The 21,298-nt window shown below is 44.1% G+C and overlaps 1 protein-coding gene across 2 annotated transcripts in view; it reads left to right on the forward strand.

Moving 5' to 3' along the window:
* LOC110504700 (alpha-1,3-mannosyl-glycoprotein 4-beta-N-acetylglucosaminyltransferase A) overlaps positions 1-21,298 on the forward strand; it is a 73,842-nt gene that overhangs the window by 11,659 nt on the left and 40,885 nt on the right. The window contains exons 2-3 of one of the 2 annotated variants that reach the window (XM_036975100.2): positions 14,023-14,190; positions 17,155-17,295. In XM_036975100.2, the coding sequence (XP_036830995.1) occupies positions 14,023-14,190; positions 17,155-17,295 (309 nt within the window). Of the gene's footprint in view, positions 1-14,022; positions 14,191-16,797; positions 17,296-21,298 lie in introns of both variants that reach the window. The other variant, XM_090230329.1, reaches the window with a different exon arrangement.

Below are 21,298 nucleotides of genomic sequence, written 5' to 3' on the forward strand. Positions count from 1 at the left end.
AGTCTATGAAAATGACCTTTTTTGTTACAAATTTATCTAGAACCATGCATAATGCACATTCACTAATAATAGTTAACGTTGCGTTATGGTAATGAGCTTGAGGCTGTATTCACGATCCCGGATCCGGGATGGCTAAGTGCAAGAGGTTAACTTCTTGTAGCAGGTATTAGGCTATATAAAATGAACACCGATCTATACAATAATCTCTCAAGCCCTCGTTCTAGTGATTAGCCAGCTAATCTTAATATTTCAAGTGTAGCCAACTTGGCTCTGTTTGCTAACAAGGTTGAACAGTTGATTTGTTATGAACACGCCCTTCTGTCCGTCTCCAACTGTTTGAAAAGCATGTTAGCCTGTCCACTTGGTTCAGATGTTTAAATCAAGTGGCCTACCTTATTTCCCAGAATGAGAAGGAGTTGCCAATTCCTTATAATTATGTTTTATGCTTATCGCACATTTCTAAAACACAGACTAGACAGCTAGTATAACGGTCTTTGGTTAAAATGCTGCTAGTGGTACGCCAATGCCGAGCCCGACAAACTGAGCATTTTCCAGAATCAATGTTAATTTATACTCTCGTTTTAGTAGTCTGCTATGCGGTCATTTTGAGAGTTGAGACATAAAAAGGGTATTGTTAGACACGTTAACTTCCCCTTACTACAGTAAAATAATGTCTCAATGTGTTCTGGTGTCCATATGACCGATTCTTTTGGACCGAAGCTCAAATGCAAATAGCGAGTTGAAACTGCTTGTCAACTTTGTTGGTGTGAGAGGCAGGGGGAGGGGATTTGTGTGTGTTTAAACCATAGAGGAAGAGGTGAAGTGAGAGGTTTCACTCATCTAAATCTGTCCAAAATAAGCCCAATGTGTTTCTATGGGTTTATTTTGGATCTAAGCTTGTCACCTGCCTTCCTGACTTTGGGACAACGACTCCCATTATTTGGGCGGAGACGTGCATCTCATCATTATACACAGATCTCTGGTGTAAATGGGAAGGTGCACAGAGGAGTGAAGGAGACGGGACCAAAGATACGACATGTACAAAAAGTGCTTTCATTTCTAAACGTTCACCAGGTATGGATGATAATACACTCAAATGAAAGCTGACCGTCTGCACTTTAACCTCATAGTCATTTATATCCTTTCAAATCCAAAGTGCTGGAGAACAGAGTCACAAAAAAAAGTTACTTTCCCGATTGGGACAGAAGGCACTGATATTGAACTTAGCTCAATAAAATATCTATATTTCTCCCATTTCAGAGCAAGTGTGCATTTGAAGTGGCATGTTGAGCGTAAAAGTCCTCATTTGAAACAGGTCCTATATGCTAGTTTTAGAGTTATTTGGAAAATTTAGTTGTGAATGATACAAACCTTAGAATGTCTTATAAATCAAAACATATCGGCTGCATGATGCGACTAAAGGATATTGATGACTTGAGAAAGTCACAAATAAAGCTGGCGCTCTGTTCCTTGCCTCAGGCTCCATACGCTGTTCTCTCATCAAGTGATCATATTTTCACTCATCAGATTATTCTCAATTTAATATTGTCTTTACTAATATGTACAATTTGTTTTGATTCATAATGGTCCATTATCAAATGGGCAGGAACCGGGGCAGGAACCGGGGCAGGAACAGGGGCAGGAACTGGGGCAGGAACAGGGGTAAAAATACATGTCATCCATATGCACTCTAATAGTGTTTGGAGGCCACTTTCCTGCTGGTTTGTTTTTCAATCATGCCGGGTAGGTTATTGTGGTTATTTCACTCCATGCCGGGTTATTGAGGTTATTTCACTCCAGGCATCAACCACTGTTTGAGGAGCATGCAGCCTCTTGCTGCGTAACAGGTGATAATCCGCCCAAACTCTGTATGCCATGGGCTCTCCAACTCTGTTCCTGCAGCTACCCAGTACTCTGTATGCCATGGGCTCTCCAACTCTGTTCCTGCAGCTACCCAGTACTCTGTATGCCATGGGCTCTCCAACTCTGTTCCTGCAGCTACCCAGTACTCTGTATGCCATGGGCTCTCCAACTCTGTTCCTGCAGCTACCCAGTACTCTGTATGCCATGGGCTCTCCAACTCTGTTCCTGCAGCTACCCAGTACTCTGTATGCCATGGGCTCTCCAACTCTGTTCCTGCAGCTACCCAGTACTCTGTATGCCATGGGCTCTCCAACTCTGTTCCTGCAGCTACCCAGTACTCTGTATGCCATGGGCTCTCCAACTCTGTTCCTGCAGCTACCCAGTACTCTGTATGCCATGGGCTCTCCAACTCTGTTCCTGCAGCTACCCAGTACTCTGTATGCCATGGGCTCTCCAACTCTGTTCCTGCAGCTACCCAGTGAAACCAAGGGAAATCTGTTCAGGAACATCAGTAGTAACATGTTTTCACAACAAAACACATGTCATTAAACTGTTGACAACCCCTCTCTGTGCGCTCGAGAAAGGAATGAAGGAGAGAGAGGAGATTGAAACGCACGTCAGCCTATTAATTATGAAAATTTAAAAAATGTCCTATTTACTAAGCCATTCAAAATAAAATACAAATGTACTGTAATTGTAGACTAACTGTAAACCGTCTTGCACAATCAGTGAAGCAACATCATCGCCTAGGCCTATACGTTCTCTCCCAGACTCTTGTATAAAGAGTTTGGAGCGTCTAGGCATTAGGCAACCAGTCCATCCAGTATGCATAATAATATAGCCCAGACTCAAAGGCGATTACTAAAATGTGTTAAATTTAGGCTAGACCAGGTATGCCCAAACTGGCCTACGGGGGGACACGCAATGCCGTTGCGGGTACGCCAAATATTTCTTCACATTTTCAAACAGTCCATTTATATTTGCAAACGGGGCTATACATTTAGGGGAGGTTTTTTTTCTTCTCTCGCCTGAGTAGCCTCGTTTCACTGCCAAAAATACAATTAAACCATCTAGTGTTCAGCGAAATAACAACACAATGTCAAATACAGGAAGCCTAGTCAAATAATAAACATCCAATCACGTTAACCGTTACTCTCTCGCAGGAATTCCACTTCATATGTAGCTGCTGCTCATTCTGTTTGCTCGAAAATTGATAAATGGTTAAAATAAAGGTAAGGCCCATAGAGACACATACCAGCTCTACTGGTAGTCCTGCTACTACCAGCAGTACTACACCTGCACCTGTCGATGACACAAGTTGTTCTGCTTCCATAGAGACACATACCAGCTCTACTGGTAGTCCTGCTACTACTAGCAGTACTACACCTGCACCTGTCGACGACACAAGTTGTTCTGCTTCCACGAGCACATCCAATGCTAGCATCAGTAATTCTACATTTGTTGTTAGCCCAGCTAGCATGGACACTGACAGTTGTGAATCTGATGCAGCCGAAGAGCTGCTGCCCCCTAACCCGGGAAAGCACCGAACAACAGACAGAGAAGTTGGACCATCGAAGACGCGCAAATATGATGAGAACTTCATTGATTTAGGGTTCACTTATATTGGGAGTCGTGTCTTTCCTCAGCCACAGTGTATTATGTGCAAAAGTACTATCTCACAACTTGATGAAACCTTCACTCTTGTGTAGACATTTAGAAACAAAACATGCCAATTTGGAAAATAAGCCACAGGAGTTTTTTGAGCTAGAATTAAGACTACTTTCGATTAGTAAGACGTATAAAAAGCAACAGATACCATTAATAAGAAGGTACTAGAAGCATCTTATATGGTGAGCTACTGAGTGGCTAGGACAGGCAAGCCTCATACTCATGCTGAGGGAAAAGGCAAAAAAAACTATACAGACAATGTCTTCGTCAAACACGGTTTTACAACGCATCAGTGACATGGCAGGAGATGTTTTGGAACATTTACTGCTTCGCATACAAGCCAGTGAATTATATGTGTTACAGCTGGATGAGTCAACAGACGTGGAGGGCCTGGCACAGCTCCTGGTATATGTTCGTTACGTTTATGGGGGGTCAATTAAGGAAGACATCCTCTTCCGCAAACCACTGGAAACCAGGACAACAGGAGAGGATATTTTTAAAGTACTGGACAGCTTTTTGACCTCAAATAGGGGTCAAGATGTGTTGGTATTCTGTACTGATGGCGCAAAAGCTATGACAGGGAGACATAGTGGAGTGGTAACACGTGTGTAAGCAGTTGCTCCCGACGCCACTTGGGTACACTGCAGCATCCACCGAGAGGCTCTTACTGCCAAGGAAATGCCTGACAGCTTGAAATGTGTTTTGGACACTACAGTGAAAATGGTTAATGTTGTTAAAGCAAGGCCCCTGAACCCTCGTGTATTTTCTGCATTATGCAATGATTTTTTACAACATACAGAAGTGTGCTGGTTATCAAGGTGCAAAGTATCGACACGTTTTTTTTTTAAATTGAGAGACGAGCTTAAAGTTTTCTTTACTGACCATAATTTTCACTTGTCTGAACGCTTGAATGATGACGAGTTTTACACACGACTGGCCTATCTGGGGGATGTTTTTTCTCACCTGAATGATCTGAATCTAGGATTACAGAGACTCTCCGCAACTATATTCAATGTGCGGGACAAAATTGAGGCTATGATTAAAAAGTTGGAGCTCTTTGCAACTGCGTACCTATGCGAGAGTGGATTCTCTGCCCTCACTAGCATGAAAACTAAATACAGGCACAGACTGTGTGTGGAAAATGATTTAAGACCGAGACTCTCTCCAATACAACCCAACATTGCAGAGTTATGTGCATTCTTTCAAGCACACCCTTTTCATTAACCTGTGGTGAGTTATTCACAATTTTCAATGAACAAATAAGGTTTTATATGTAAGATGGTTAAATAAAGAGCAAAATGTATTGATTCTTATTTGTGCCCTGGTCCTATAAGAGCTCTTTGTCACTTCCCATGAGCCGGGTTGTGACAAAAACTCAGTCATTCTTATGTTTATTCAAAATATCGTATAGTGTGTGTGTGGCAAGCTTACAATGATGGCAAAAAAACAAACATTTGAGTGTGCGCTGACCCTGGAGCTAGAGGGGGTACAGCTGGAGGTTGAATGTTTGAAGGGTTACGGAACTGTAAACATTTTGGGAACCACTGGGCTAGACCAATCATGTACCAAAGACATCTTAAACCAGTTTTGTTTTATGTTTTTCTGCTGTGTGTAATATGAGGTAGGCTATGTATTGTATAACGGCCCAATAAGTATTTTAATGAAAATGAATTACATTTTGGGCTTGGTCTTGTGTATATGCATTCTAATATGCATATGGTGTTTTGAGTGAATCACCTTAGAAAGCGCAACCCATTTTATTGTGTTAGACTTTGAAACAACATCTACAATGACCATGTTTTCCACTCAACCTTGTGTTGAACTTCTTTCTTGAAATGTATCATCACAGTGAGGCAAAAAACAATTATTTTGTATTTTTATTTAGAAACACGGTACTGTTTTGATGATAAATGTTTGATTTGATTTTTGATTGCATTTGTATTACTGTCAGAGTGGTTAGAGGGACGATGGAGCCCTGAGTACCAGGCCATTAGCAAGTTGGGTACTACCAACGCATGTTCCGAGCGCATAAAATGAGATTACAGTGACTGCGGCCATGACTCATGACTGCTGGTGTGGCAGTAATACAGTCACTACAACAGCCCTAGCCATGCCTCATAGGGTGGTGTCATTTCCTCTGTCATTCTCATGGTTGTGACTGGGTGATGCTCATCTGCTGGAGCATAAGTCCATTGGTCTGTGTAGCCTGTGTTTGTCGATGGAGAAAGAAGGGGTACAGTGCATTTGGAAAGTATTCAGACCCCTTGACTTTTTCCACATTGTTATGTTACAGCCTTATTCTAAAATTAATTCAATTGTTCCCCCCCCCCCTGAATCTACAGACAATACCCCATAATGACAAACAGGTTTTTAGAAAATGTTTCAAATGTATTAAAAATAGAAATAGCTTATTTACATAAGTATTTGCTATGAGAGTTGAAATTGAGCTGAGGTGCATGATGATTGGAGACAGGCGCAGGAATACGTAATAGCGGGGTTTATTTTCTCCACCCAAACAAAAGAGCGAGGTGTAAACCTCTAAACAATACACGGGACGAGACCCTTGAAACAAGTGCACAATAACACGTATCATGGAAGCCGAAATAACAGCACAGGTACTCACTCACAGGACCAATGGACATGGTAACAATAACCGTCAAGCACTATGGGGAACAGAGGGCACATACAGTGCCTTGCGAAAGTATTCGGCCCCCTTGAACTTTGCGACCTTTTGCCACATTTCAGGCTTCAAACATAAAGATATAAAACTGTATTTTTTTGTGAAAAATCAACAACAAGTGGGACACAATCATGAAGTGGAACGACATTTATTGGATATTTCAAACTTTTTTAACAAATCAAAAACTGAAAAATTGGGCGTGCAAAATTATTCAGCCCCCTTAAGTTAATACTTTGTAGCGCCACCTTTTGCTGCGATTACAGCTGTAAGTCGCTTGGGGTATGTCTCTATCAGTTTTGCACATCGAGAGACTGACATTTTTTCCCATTCCTCCTTGCAAAACAGCTCGAGTTCAGTGAGGTTGGATGGAGAGCATTTGTGAACAGCAGTTTTCAGTTCTTTCCACAGATTCTCGATTGGATTCAGGTCTGGACTTTGACTTGGCCATTCTAACACCTGGATATGTTTATTTTTGAACCATTCCATTGTAGATTTTGCTTTATGTTTTGGATCATTGTCTTGTTGGAAGACAAATCTCCGTTCCAGTCTCAGGTCTTTTGCAGACTCCATCAGGTTTTCTTCCAGAATGGTCCTGTATTTGGCTCCATCCATCTTCCCATCAATTTTAACCATCTTCCCTGTCCCTGCTGAAGAAAAGCAGGCCCAAACCATGATGCTGCCACCACCATGTTTGACAGTGGGGATGGTGTGTTCAGCTGTGTTGCTTTTACGCCAAATATAATGTTTTACATTGTTGCCAAAAAGTTCAATTTTGGTTTCATCTGACCAGAGCACCTTCTTCCACATGTTTGGTGTGTCTCCCAGGTGGCTTGTGGCAAACTTTAAACAACACTTTTTATGGATATCTTTAAGAAATGGCTTTCTTCTTGCCACTCTTCCATAAAGGCCAGATTTGTGCAATATACGACTGATTGTTGTCCTATGGACAGAGTCTCCCACCTCAGCTGTAGATCTCTGCAGTTCATCCAGAGTGATCATAGGCCTCTTGGCTGCATCTCTGATCAGTCTTCACCTTGTATGAGCTGAAAGTTTAGAGGGACGGCCAGGTCTTGGTAGATTTGCAGTGGTCTGATACTCCTTCCATTTCAATATTATCGCTTGCACAGTGCTCCTTGGGATGTTTAAAGCTTGGGAAATCTTTTTGTATCCAAATCCGGCTTTAAACTTCTTCACAACAGTATCTCGGACCTGCCTGGTGTGTTCCTTGTTCTTCATGATGCTCTCTGCGCTTTTAACGGACCTCTGAGACTATCACAGTGCAGGTGCTTTTATACGGAGACTTGATTACACACAGGTGGAAGTATTTATCATCATTAGTCATTTAGGTCAACATTGGATCATTCAGAGATCCTCACTGAACTTCTGGAGAGAGTTTGCTGCACTGAAAGTAAAGGGGCTGAATAATTTTGCACGCCCAATTTTTCAGTTTTTGATTTGTTAAAAAAGTTTGAAATATCCAATAAATGTCGTTCCACTTCATGATTGTGTCCCACTTGTTGTTGATTCTTCACAAAAAAATACAGTTTTATATCTTTATGTTTGAAGCCTGAAATGTGGCAAAAGGTCGCAAAGTTCAAGGGGGCCGAATACTTTCGCAAGGCACTGTACATACACATACTAATCAGGAGGAATGGGAACCAGGTGTGCGTAATGAGACAAGACAGTCCGGGGTTGGTGGTAATGATCCAGTTCAGTGAAGCCTAGAAGGTCGGTGACGTAGACCTCCGGAGCTGGTGAACGGTATGAGCAGCAGTACCGGGGGAATCCGTGACAACCTGTGGTAAATTCAATTGATTGGACATGATTTGGAAAGGCACACACCTGTCTACATAAGGTCCCACAGTGCATATCAGAGCAAAAACCAAGCCATGTGGTCAAAGGAATTTGTACATAGAGCTCAGAGACAGGTGTCATAATGTGACTTTCATTAATCTGATGACTTATGTATCGAATCAACTATGTTTTTAATTGTTACTTGATTAAATTAATCATGTAACAATTAACTCATTAGGATTTGGGGCACCACGGAATAAGTTTAACGAGTTACCATCTCCCGAATTAAACTCTAGATGATATATAAGATATCTATTGATAAGTAATTTATTTATCATTACCGCATATCAGTCTCATAATTCTGAATGTCGCATACTCCTTGCATCTGCACAAACCCTAGCGTTACTGATCATTCTGTACCACACATTGATTTAATTGTTTATTTACTAACTAACTAAATGATAACACACAAAGAGATTCCAATCACCACTACTGAAGATCTAAAAGAGTCCTCTGCTGCATACAATTTACAATTGGCATGAGGTGTCATAAAACCCCCACATCAATCCCTCCTCTGCGGGTGAGAGGGGTCTGGTGGAAGTCAGATCCATTGTAAACCTGATCTTTGGAGCTTCACAGGAGAGTCATGACACAGGATTGTGTTGAGGCACAGATCTGGGGAAGTGTACCAAAAAAAATCTGCAGCATTGAAGGTCCCCAAGAACACAGTGGCCTCCATCATTTTAATTGGAAGACGTTTGGAACTTTAACTTGGTGTAACTGATGTAACTGAGACAGGTTTGTAGGCCTCCTTGCTCGCACACGCTTTCTCAGTTCTGCTCACAAATTTTCTACAGGATTGAGGTCAGGGCTTTGTGATGGCCACGCCAATACCTTGACTTTGTTGTCCTTAAGCCATTTTGCCACAGCTTTGGAAGTATGCTTGGGGTCATTGTCCATTTGGAAGACCCATTTGCGACCAAGCTTTAACGTCCTGACTGATGTCTTGAGATGTTGCTTCAATATATCCACATAATTGTCCTACCTCATGATGCCTTCTATTTTGTGAAGTGCACCAGTCCCTCCTTCAGCAAAGCACCCCCACAACATGATGCTGCCACCCCCGAGCTTCACGATTGGGATGGTGTTCTTCGGCTTGCAAGCCTCCCCCTTTTTCCTCCAAACATAACGATGGTCATTATGGCCAAACAGTTCTATTTTTGTTTCATCAGACCAGAGGACATTTCTCCAAAAAGTACGATCTTTGTCCCAATGTGCAGTTTCAAACCCTAGTCTGGCTTTTTTATGGCGGTTTTGGAACAGTGGCTTCTTCCTTGCTGATTGGCCTTTCAGGTTATGTCGATATAGGACTCGTTTTACTGTGGATATAGATACCTGTGTACCTGTTTCCTCCAGCATCTTCACAAGGACCTTTGCTGTTGTTCTGGGATTGAATTTCACTTTTTGCACCAAAGTACGTTCATCTCTAGGAGACAGAACGCGTCTTCTTCCTGAGCGGTATGACGGCTGTGTGGTCCCATGGTGTTTATATTTGCGTACTAATGTTTGTACAGATGAACGTGGTACTTTCAGACGTTTGGAAATTGCTCCCAAGGATGAACCAGACTTGTGGAGGTCTCCAATTTCTTTTCTGAGGTCTTGGCTGATTTCTTTTGATTTTCCCATGATGTCAAGCGAAGAGGCACAGAATTTGAAGGTAGGCCTTGAAGTACATCCACAGGTACACCTCCAACCTCCAAATGACATAATTTTCTGGAATTCTCCAAGCTGTTTAAAGGCACAGTCAACTTAGTGTATGTGAACTTCTGACCCACTGGAATTGTGATACAGTGAAATATAAGTGAAATAATCTGTCTGTAAACAATTGTTGGAAAAATGACTTGTGTCATGCACAAAATAGATGTCCTAACCGACTTGCCAAAAACTATAGTTTGTTAACAAGAAACTTGTGGAGTGGTTGAAAAATGAGTTTTAATGACTCCAACCTAAGTGTATGTAAACTTCTGACTTCAACTGTATGTTTTGGGGCATATTTTGTTTGTTTGCACAGTTAATAAATGAGACCCCTGGGGATCAGATCTCTTTATTTCTCTCTCCACACATGCTCTCAGCATCACACACATTCTCCATTTTCACTCTAATTGGGTATGACACAACAAAGCTCTAATGAATGTCTTGGTTTATTTTGATTGTGCCCGTCTCAACATGTTGTATGGGAATTGTACCAGTCCCCTGCCCCTATACAGGGTATTGCCTTTTGCAGAGATGCCTGGTTCTCCAGAGGACACTAAAAGAAAGAGGGAGGATGGAGAGGGCGAGAGAGAAGGGGGTAGAGGGTAATAAAGAGAACATTTCAGCAGCAAGTTAACTCAGCCACCCACATCCACATAAATATTGCAACACATATACACTAATACGGTCCCTTATTAACAGTCATGATCACACCGTCAGCTGCATGAATCGGTGACTGAGTGTTACTGGTGGAGTGGGAGGGGATATTGTGGGTTGAGTATGGGTGTGAGACTGGATATTGTGGGTTGAGTATGGGTGTGAGACTGGATACTGTGGGTTGAGTATGGGTGTGAGACCGGATACTGTGGGTTGAGTATGGGTGTGAGACCGGATATTGTGGGTTGAGTATGGGTGTGAGACTGGATACTGTGGGTTGAGTATGGGTGTGAGACCGGATATTGTGGGTTGAGTATGGGTGTGAGACAGGATATTGTGGGTTGAGAATGGGTGTGAGACTGGATATTTTCGGTTGAGTATGGGTGTGAGACCAGATATTGTGGGTTGAGTATGGGTGTGAGACCGGATACTGTGGGTTGAGTATGGGTGTAAGACCGTATATTGTGGGTTGAGTATGGGTGTAAGACCGTATATTGTGGGTTGAGTATGGGTGTGAGACCGGATACTGTGGGTTGAGTATGGGTGTGAGACCGGATACTGTGGGTTGAGTATGGGTGTGAGACCGGATATTGTGGGTTGAGTATGGGTGTGAGACCGTATATTGTGGGTTGAGTATGGGTGTGAGACCGTATATTGTGGGTTGAGTATGGGTGTAAGACCGTATATTGTGGGTTGAGTATGGGTGTGAGACCGGATACTGTGGGTTGAGTATGGGTGTAAGACCGTATATTGTGCGTTGAGTATGGGTGTAAGACCGTATATTGTGGGTTGAGTATGGGTGTAAGACCGTATTTTGTGGGTTGAGTATGGGTGTAAGACCGTATATTGTGGGTTGAGTATGGGTGTGAGACCGGATACTGTGGGTTGAGTATGGGTGTGAGACCGGATACTGTGGGTTGAGTATGGGTGTGAGACCGGATACTGTGGGTTGAGTATGGGTGTGAGACCGGATATTGTGGGTTGAGTATTGGTGTGAGACCGTATATTGTGGGTTGATTATGGGTGTGAGACCGGATATTGTGGGTTGAGTATGGGTGTGAGACCGGATACTGTGGGTTGAGTATGGGTGTGAGACCGGATATTGTGGGTTGAGTATGGGTGTGAGACCGAATATTGTGGGTTGAGTATGGGTGTGAGACCGGATACTGTGGGTTGAGTATGGGTGTGAGACCGTATATTGTGGGTTGAGTATGGGTGTGAGACTGGATATTTTCGGTTGAGTATGGGTGTGAGACCGTATATTGTGGGTTGAGTATGGGTGTGAGACCGTATATTGTGGGTTGAGTATGGGTGTGAGACCGTATATTGTGGGTTGAGTATGGGTGTGAGACCGGATACTGTGGGTTGAGTATGGGTGTGAGACCGGATACTGTGGGTTGAGAATGGGTGTGAGACCGGATATTGTGGGTTGAGTATGGGTGTGAGACCGGATATTGTGGGTTGAGTATGGGTGTGAGACCGGATACTGTGGGTTGAGAATGGGTGTGAGACCGGATATTGTGGGTTGAGTATGGGTGTGAGACCGTATATTGTGGGTTGAGTATGGGTGTGAGACCGGATATTGTGGGTTGAGTATGGGTGTGAGACCGGATATTGTGGGTTGAGTATGGGTGTGAGACCGTATATTGTGGGTTGAGTATGGGTGTGAGACTGGATATTGTGGGTTGAGTATGGGTGTGAGACCGTATATTGTGGGTTGAGTATGGGTGTGAGACCGGATATTGTGGGTTGAGTATGGGTGTGAGACCGGATATTGTGGGTTGAGTATGGGTGTGAGATGACACACACAGCATGCAAGCGAACAATAATGTCATTAGTCGGTGAGTTGTGCTGCAATGTTATTATTGTGTGACTGTATTCTTGTGGAAAGAGCGTTGGGTCAAGTGGGATGCTGGTGGAAAGAATAATAAGTGTGTGTGTGTGTGTGTGTGTGTAAGGACAGTTTGAGGCTTGTCAGTGACCCTGTCCTGCCCCACCCCACCCTCATCACTGAATAAATTAACCACCTTCACATGAATCACACTGACAATTATGACAGGATGGCACTGGAGGGAAGGGGGATGTAGAGAGCATTAGGGGGGGTAGAGGGTAGAGGGGTAGAGGAAGGGAGGAGGGTACTGGGAAATACAGTGAGGAGAAGAGGTAAAGGAGGGGGGACGGAATGAGAGGAGGAGCGAGATGAGTGACCGGAGGAAGAGGAATGAGAGGAGGAGCGAGATGAGTGACCGGAAGAAGAGGGAAGAGAGGAGGAGCGAGATGAGTGACCGGAGGAAGAGGGAAGAGATGAGGAGCGAGATGAGTGACTGGAGGAAGAGGGAAGAGAGGAGGAGCGAGATGAGTGACTGGAGGAAGAGGAATGAGAGGAGGAGCGAGATGAGTGACCGGAGGAAGAGGGAAGAGAGGAGGAGCGAGATGAGTGACTGGAGGGAGAGGGAAGAGAGGAGGAGCGAGATGAGTGACTGGAGGAAGAGGGAAGAGAGGAGGAGCGAGATGAGTGACTGGAGGAAGAGGGAAGAGGAGGAGCGAGATGAGTGGCCGGAGGAAGAGGAATGAGAGGAGGAGCGAGATGAGTGACTGGAGGAAGAGGGAAGAGAGGAGGAGCGAGATGAGTGACTGGAGGAAGAGGGAAGAGGAGGAGCGAGATGAGTGACTGGAGGAAGAGGGAAGAGGAGGAGCGAGATGAGTGACTGGAGGAAGAGGGAAGAGGAGGAGCGAGATGAGTGACTGGAGGAAGAGGGAAGAGAGGAGGAGCGAGATGAGTGACTGGAGGAAGAGGGAAGAGAGGAGGAGCGAGATGAGCGACCGGAGGAAGAGGGAATAGATAGGTAGGGTGTAAGAGATGAAAAGGAGGTAGAGAACGGGCAATAAGGGGAAGAGAAGAGAGGAAGTGGTTGTCACTGCACTGAGGATGACAAGGTTCCTCTCCACCCCTCCCCCACATGCTCTAGTCCTGGGGAGAGAGGGAGAGAGCTCTTTGTTTGGTGTCCCATTTGCTGTAAACATGTTATCCTCAAGGGGGAAGCGGTTTAGGAGCAGGGTCATCCATAACAACAGACACTTTTAACAACTCAATAGCTATGTGTGTTTTCAATCTAGAAAATAGAGTATGCCAGCCTGAAGCAGAGACAGATTGGGTCTCAGAGCAAACTTTTGTCACAGGGTTTATTGCTTGTATTGGTTGTTGTTACTGTAAATCACATTGAGGTCATGTTCTGAAGATGCATAGAGGTCAAGCACTGCTAAGGGAGAAGTGTACTGCCCGCTCACAGAACAGTTTGGAAGGTTCTAACAGCACTTCATATTCTATTTTGTATTAGAACACGTTACATGACTATTAGCCTACTCTGGGACACATTGTTGGAATAATGAGCAGAAGATCTAACCCCCCTTCTCTCTGTCCCTCTCTCTGTCCCTCTCTCTATCCCTCTCTCTATCCCTCTCTATTCCTCTCTCCGTCCCCCTCTCCGTCCCCCTCTCTCTGTCCCCCTCTCTGTCCCCCTCTCTGTCCCCCTCTCTCTGTCCCCCTCTCCGTCCCCCTCTCCGTCCCCCTCTCCGTCCCCTCTCCGTCCCCCTCTCTGTCCCTATAGAGAAGTTGGTAGCGTACCAGAGGGAGTTCCATGCCCTGAAAGAGCGCCTCCGTGTGGCCGAGCATCGGACCCTGCAGCGCTCCTCAGAGCTCAACAACATCCTGGAGCAGTTCAGACGGGTCATCGCTGAGACCAACGGCAGCAAGGACGCTCTCACCAACTTCTCAGGTACACACACACCCCCATCCATCCACCCATGATGGATCTACACACACCGACACACCCAGGATGGATCTACATTTACCAGCTTCTCAGGTTACCCATCACAATATACACACACAAAAAGACCCATTCAAGCTGAATCCCCCCTTTGGGTACTCTGCCATTAATGTAGAAGAGATAATTGACTGGATCATTCAGTTCTCCTCCTATCTAATAGTGCCTGCCCCCTTAGTCTTACTGCTGCTCTCAGGCTTCAGACCATCTCCATCCTAACCAGGCCTTTAGTCATGCTAGACTTGAATTATAATTAACATCATGCTCTAATCCTCCCCTCCACCCGGGACTTTGCTCTGAATGGAATTGTTCTACTCGTTCTGCTTCTATGATTCAGTTTTTTCTCAAACATTCTGCTAATTCAATGACTGTTTTTCTCAACCGTTCTACCAGTCTAATGCTGTGATTCTCAACCGTTCTACCAGTCTAATGCTATGATTCTCAACCGCTCTACCAGTCTAATGCTATGATTCTCAACTGTTCTACCAGTTTTAACTCTATGATTCTCAACCGCTCTACCAGTCTAATGCTATGATTCTCAACCGCTCTACCAGTCTAATGCTATGATTCTCAACTGTTCTACCAGTCTAATGCTATGATTCTCAACTGTTCTACCAGTCTAATGCTATGATTCTCAACCGTTCTACCAGTTTTAACTCTATGATTCTCAACCGCTCTACCAGTCTAATGCTATGATTCTCAACTGTTCTACCAGTCTAATGCTATGATTCTCAACCGCTCTACCAGTCTAATGCTATGATTCTCAACTGTTCTACCAGTTTTAACTCTATGATTCTCAACCGTTCTACCAGTTTTAACTCTATGATTCTCAACTGTTCTATCAGTTTTAACTCTATGATTCTCAACTGTTCTACCATTCTAATGCTATGATTCTCAACCGTTCTACCAGTCTAATGCTATGATTCTCAACCGTTCTACCAGTTTTAACTCTATGAATTTCTAATTCGCCAGTTGCGAGAAACTTTCTAGAACAAAATCATTTTATTAATGAATTGCGTTGCGTTTGGATTGAAAACGTTCATCCACCACACAAAGAGGTGATTACGACAACAAATGACTCCAAAGAGAAGACATGTGGATATACATGTATGAATTAAATTCTGTATCTCCACATGGTTTAAACAAAGAACTAGATTTCACCTCATTCCTATAGGCCACATTTTAGACTGTTACATAAGAAGACTGTCCATAGCAGATTTTGCAAGTAGTTTGAGTCAGTCCCACATATTTATGAACAGCTGATGCTGATGTCCTTTGTGGTAATCTATCTCATGAAATGATATAATGTATCCAAGTGAGCAGACACCAACAGTACCAGTCAAAAGTTTGGACACACCTACTCATGAGGAAGTCACCTGGAATTAATTTAAATGAATACCTTGTTAATTGGTGAAATGTATTTCCTCAGTGCGTTTGAGCCAATCCATTGTGTTGTGACAAGGTCGAGCTGGTATACAGAAGATAGCCCTATTTGGTAAAATACCAAGTCCATATTAATGCAAGAACAGCTCAAATAAGCAAAGAGAAACAACAGTCCATTATTACTTTAAGACATGAAAGTCAGTCAATCCTGAACATTTCAAGAACTTTGAAAGTTTCTTTAAGTGCAGTCGCAAAAAACATCAAGCGCTGTGATGAAACTGGCTCTCATGAGGACCGCCACAGCAAAGGAAGACCCAGAGTTACCTCCGCTGCAGAGGATAAGTTCATTAGAGTTACCAGCCTCAGAAATTGCAGCCCAAATAAATGCTTCACCGAGTTCAAGTAACAGACACATCTCAACATCAACTGTTCAGAGGAGACTGAGTGAATCAGGCCTTCATGGTTGAATTGCTGCAACGAAACGACTACCAAAGGACACCAATAAGAAGAAGAGACTTGCTTGGGCCAAGAAACACGAGCAATGGACATTAGACTGTTGGAAATCATTCCTTTGGTCTGATGAGTCCAAATTTGAGATTTTTGGTTCTAACCGCCATGTCTTTGTGAGACGCAGAATAGGTGAACGGATGATCTCTGCATGTGTGGTTCCCACCGTGAAGCTGTTTTTCAACAGGACAAAGACCCAACACACTTCCAGGTTGTGTAAGGGCTATTTGACCAAGAAAGAGAGTGATGGACTACTGCATCAGATGACCTGGACTTCAATCAACCGACCTTCATCTAATTGAGATGGTTTGGGATGAGTTGGACCGCAGAGTGAAGAAAAAGCAGCCAACAAGTGTGGGAACTCCTTCAAGACTGTTGGAAAAGCATTCCAGGTGAAGCTGGTTGAGAGAATTCCAAGAGTCTGCAAAGCTGTCATCAAGGCAAAGGGTGGCTACTTTGAGGGGGAGGGGGGTTACTACATAATTCCATGTGTTATTTCATAGTTTTTTATTCTACAATGTAGAAAATAGTAAAAATAAAGAAAAACCCTTGAATGACTAGGTGTTCTAAAACTTTTGACTGCTACTGTAAGTCAACTGATTGATGAATTGCCCTTCGTGCCAGCTTACCCTATAACTCTGTATTTCTTTGTAACTAACTTGTATACAGGTAGACCAGAAAAGCCACATCCCTGATTGGCAGATGAACGTCAAGCCTGATTTTGAAGCACCAGCTACTCATCAGTTTTTCTTTACAAATTCTGTTTTGAATGAAGATCAAATTGTACCTACACACTGAAGAAGACTGCAAAGCCATAACGTCTGTGTACCCAATGCAGTGAAATAATACAACATTCTAAAAATGAAGTGATCTTTATGCGACATCTTTCTGAGTGCAGACCCATTACCCTCTTTTTGTCTGAATTGGCGGGTTTTAACACAACAGCCAAGCTTCTGGGAGAGTGAGATGGTCCCCTTTTCTCAACTATTCTACCAGTTGTAACTCTATGATTCCTTCCTGTATCAGATGAGACCCAGAAGCTGCTGAAGGAGCTGGCCAGTAGGAAGCCTCTCCAGGTGCCAAACATCTACCACCACCTGCCTCACCTGCTCAACAATGAGGGCAGCCTGCACCCCGCTGTCCATGTCGGCCTGGGCCGCACCGGAGGTGAGAAGCACACACACACACACACACACTGCCTCTGTTTGCCGCCCTCCCAGTCCATGCTTCTTTTGGCAGAACAGTTCTTACGTGGCCTGTGGCCTGGCTGATACATGTATTGTCAGCCCTGTTCTAAGCTAGTGTGTTCTCTCTGCTCTAGCGTGTAAGGTTGTGTTACAGCCTCCCATCAGGACCTTTTGAGCTCACAGCACAGTCGTGTGTGTGTGTGTGTGTGTGTGTGTGTGTGTGTGTGTGTGTGGTTACTTCAGGCATAGATATGAGTGATTAGTCCCTCCATTGTAGCTGGGAGGCCAAGCTAGGCTCCAATCTCACTCAGTCCCTTATTATCCCACACAGCATGACCCCATTCTCACCAGTCACCATATCACATTCTCTTTAAAGGTTAGGTAGCATAAACATAACCACATGTAACATATGGATCAGAATTCCCAATACAAAGTTACACCTCACTTTAAACATAAAACTGATCAGAATTCCAAAGAATGCAGGGTGTGACGTAATATGGAGGACCCAGCCAAGCTAGCCAATTCCCTATAACATAAATAACTACACATTTTTAACTTAAAATTAAGCCGAAATGTTTGCAATAACACCCCTACCAGCCTGCTAACGTTACCCCTACCGGCCTGCTAACGTTACCCCTACCGGCCTGCTAACGTTACCCCTACCGGCCTGCTAACGTTACCCCTACCGGCCTGCTAACGTTACCCCTACCGGCCTGCTAACGTTACCCCTACCGGCCTGCTAACGTTACCCCTACCGGCCTGCTAACGTTACCCCTACCGCCCTGCTAGCGTTACCCCTACCGGCCTGCTAGCGTTACCCCTACCGGCCTGCTAGCGTTACCCCTACCAGCCTGCTAGCGTTACCCCTACCAGCCTGCTAGCGTTACCCCTACCAGCCTGCTAGCGTTACCCCTACCAGCCTGCTAGCGACATCGCTGCGCCATTCCGGAGGCTTTAAGTTCGTCATTTTAACCTACTAGCTAGCCTAGTCAGCTAACTAGCCTAGTTAGCCAACCACCACGGTCAACATAGCTAAGTAGTGAGCCAAGGAAACAACTAGTGGAGCACAGGCCCCAACCAACAGAACACAACAACAACAAAAATCCAGCAGATACAAAGTAGAGAGAGTGGAGAATTACCGATTGACAGCTGAGTTAACTACCAAAGTCACAGAAGAGCCAAGGAGAGGCCTTCAGAGGGAGAGGCCGTTTCACCAACCGAGGGAGAGTCAGCTAATCCAATAGTGAAATAGTGAGGTAAATCTACACTGAATTTAACCGATTTATCGCCATCACTGCTGACACTCGCGATACCGGTAGGTCGGTAGGAAATACAGGTTGCAGGCTTCACATTTACACTCGGCCCAGCACCTGGTTTCAGTCAGTCGCATACCTAATCCTGCCTTCCGCTGGTTATACATACTAAGCCATCGAAGTCCTCTGGAGTGAAATAAGCACCACATACTGTTCCAATACTCCAAGCCGCTCGCTTCAACCGGACAAACTGGTCCCACTTCAGAGCTAGCTTTTCGTTTTTGGGCCACAAATGAGTCGTAACATTGTCCTTGAGGGTATTACTGCAATATGTAGGTATTACTGCACTAACGAAAAACAATGGAAAACTGCTACTGCGCTCGCTCGACTACCACTACCAAACACACAGGAAAAGAGGAAATGCCGTTTTTCTAAATTAATTTATATGGTTTCTTCTTTGTGTACATAGTAGATCACCAGCGCCAGCACTTGGTTTGGAATGTAATTACATGCTAGCATGGATAGTAGCTGACGTTAGCCAGCTGGAACTAGCTCGGTAGCATCGGTTCTCCATATAAATGGTGAGTAAAAACCTTTTAAGATGATTATGGTCAGGGTGGGTGTTTTTGTGTGTGGGTTGTGTGTTAGAAAGGGTTTAGGAGGATGAGCCGGGTCAAGGACTGGGAAGTAAGGCGAGCAGAGTGTATAAAATTGGGGACTTCCCAGTGACTAGACAGGCTTTAGGAAGGACAGACCGTATTATAAAGGGTTGTGAACACAGATTGGCAGTTTGGAACAAACACACAACACTGTGTCCCCTCTGTCTCTTGTCTCATCAAAGCCCAGTGACTCTTCAGTATGAGGTTGTTCCAGATGGACCCAGAGACTGAAGAAAACAACAATTTCTCCTTTTTCTGTATGTGCGTGTGTGTTACCTGTCGACATGGTCTTTCAAGGCTCTATGTCAGGTTTGTCTTGGAGGTAGAGGCTCTGATCTTCTGATGAGGCTTCTGTAGACATCTCCTCTGATGAGGCTTCTGTAGACATCTCCTCTGATGAGGCGTCTGTAGACATCTCCTCTGATGAGGCTTCTGTAGACATCTCCTCTGATGAGGCTTCTGTAGACATCTCCTCTGATGAGGCTTCTGTAGACATCTCCTCTGATGAGGCTTCTGTAGACATCTCCTCTGATGAGGCTTCTGTAGACATCTCCTCTGATGAGGCTTCTGTAGACATCTCCGCTGATGAGGCTTCTGTAGACATCTCCTCTGATGAGGCTTCTGTTGACATCTCTTCTGATGAGGCTTCTGTTGACATCTCCTCTGATGAGGCTTCTGTAGACATCTCCTCTGATGAGGCTTCTGTGGACATCTCCTCTGATGAGGCTTCTGTGATGCCTTCTCTTTTGTTGCCCTTCATTTAGTTTAGCCTCAGAGTTGTTTTTGTGTTTGGGTGTGGTGAGGGAGAGAGAAGGGTGATCTTACTGCATGAACACGTTGTTGTACTGCTCTACTGACAAGCCTCCGGGTTAAGATGAGACTAGTGACTGATAACAAGCCTCTGGGTTAAGATGAGACTAGTGACTGATAACAAGCCTCCGGGTTAAGATGAGACTAGTGACTGATAACAAGCCTCCGGGTTAAGATGAGACTAGTGACTGATAACAAGCCTCTGGGTTAAGATGAGACTAGTGACTGATAACAAGCCTCTGGGTTAAGATGAGACTAGTGACTGATAACAAGCCTCTGGGTTAAGATGAGACTAGTGACTGATAACAAGCCTCTGGGTTAAGATGAGACAAGTGATAATTACTTGGTTTAGGATCAAGAGCACCCCTCAAGTATTTTCGTCTCTATCCTCTCACTTTCATCTGTCTCATCTCACTCTCTGTCGCTCCCTGTCAGGGTTATTTATTTATAGCAGTGTAAATTGGGACATCATGCATGCTTCTGCCTGCCCACCACCTTCAGACTGAGCAGGGAGTTACTGAACGAATGAGGAGCGAGAGATGAAGAGTTAAAAAAAGGAAATTAGAAAGATGGAGTAGGAGGGATTTCTCTCCCCAGCCTGTCTTTAATGACTGATATGGAACATAATGATTTATTGTATCTATTCATATTAATTCCGCTTTTTGTTGTCAATTTGTCTACGTTTTGTATGTTCTGTTTTCATATAATAGTTTGGGAATGAGTGGTGTAAACCTGTGGTATTCAACCAGGGTTCCACGGGCCCAGGGGGTCTGAAAATATATACCGTGCAGTATTCAGACCCCTTGACTTCTTCCACATTTTGTTACTTTACAGCCTTATTCTAAAATGGATTAAATTACCCTCATCAATCTACATACAATACCCCATAATGACAAAGCAAAAACAGGTTTTTAGAATTTTTTGCAAATTTGTTAAAAATATTAAACTGAACTCACATTTACATAAGTATTCAGATCCTTTACACAGTACTTTGTTGAAGCACCTTAGGTAGCGATTACAGCCTTGAGTCTTCTTGTATTTGGGGAGTTTCTCCCATTCTCTGCAGATCCTCTCAAGCTCTGTCAAGTTGGATGCTGAGCGTTGCTGCACAGCTATTTTCATGTCTCTCCAGAGATGTTAGATCTGGTTCAAGTCCGGGCTCTTGCTGGGCCACTAAAGGACACTCAGAGACTTGTCCCGAAGCCACTCCTGCGTTGTCTTAGCTGTGTGCTTAGGGTCATTGTTCTGTTGGAAGGTGAAC

The sequence above is a fragment of the Oncorhynchus mykiss genome, chromosome 3 (assembly GCF_057628025.1).
Source record: "Oncorhynchus mykiss isolate SJ-2025 chromosome 3, ASM5762802v1, whole genome shotgun sequence".
Lineage (NCBI taxonomy): Eukaryota > Metazoa > Chordata > Actinopteri > Salmoniformes > Salmonidae > Oncorhynchus > Oncorhynchus mykiss.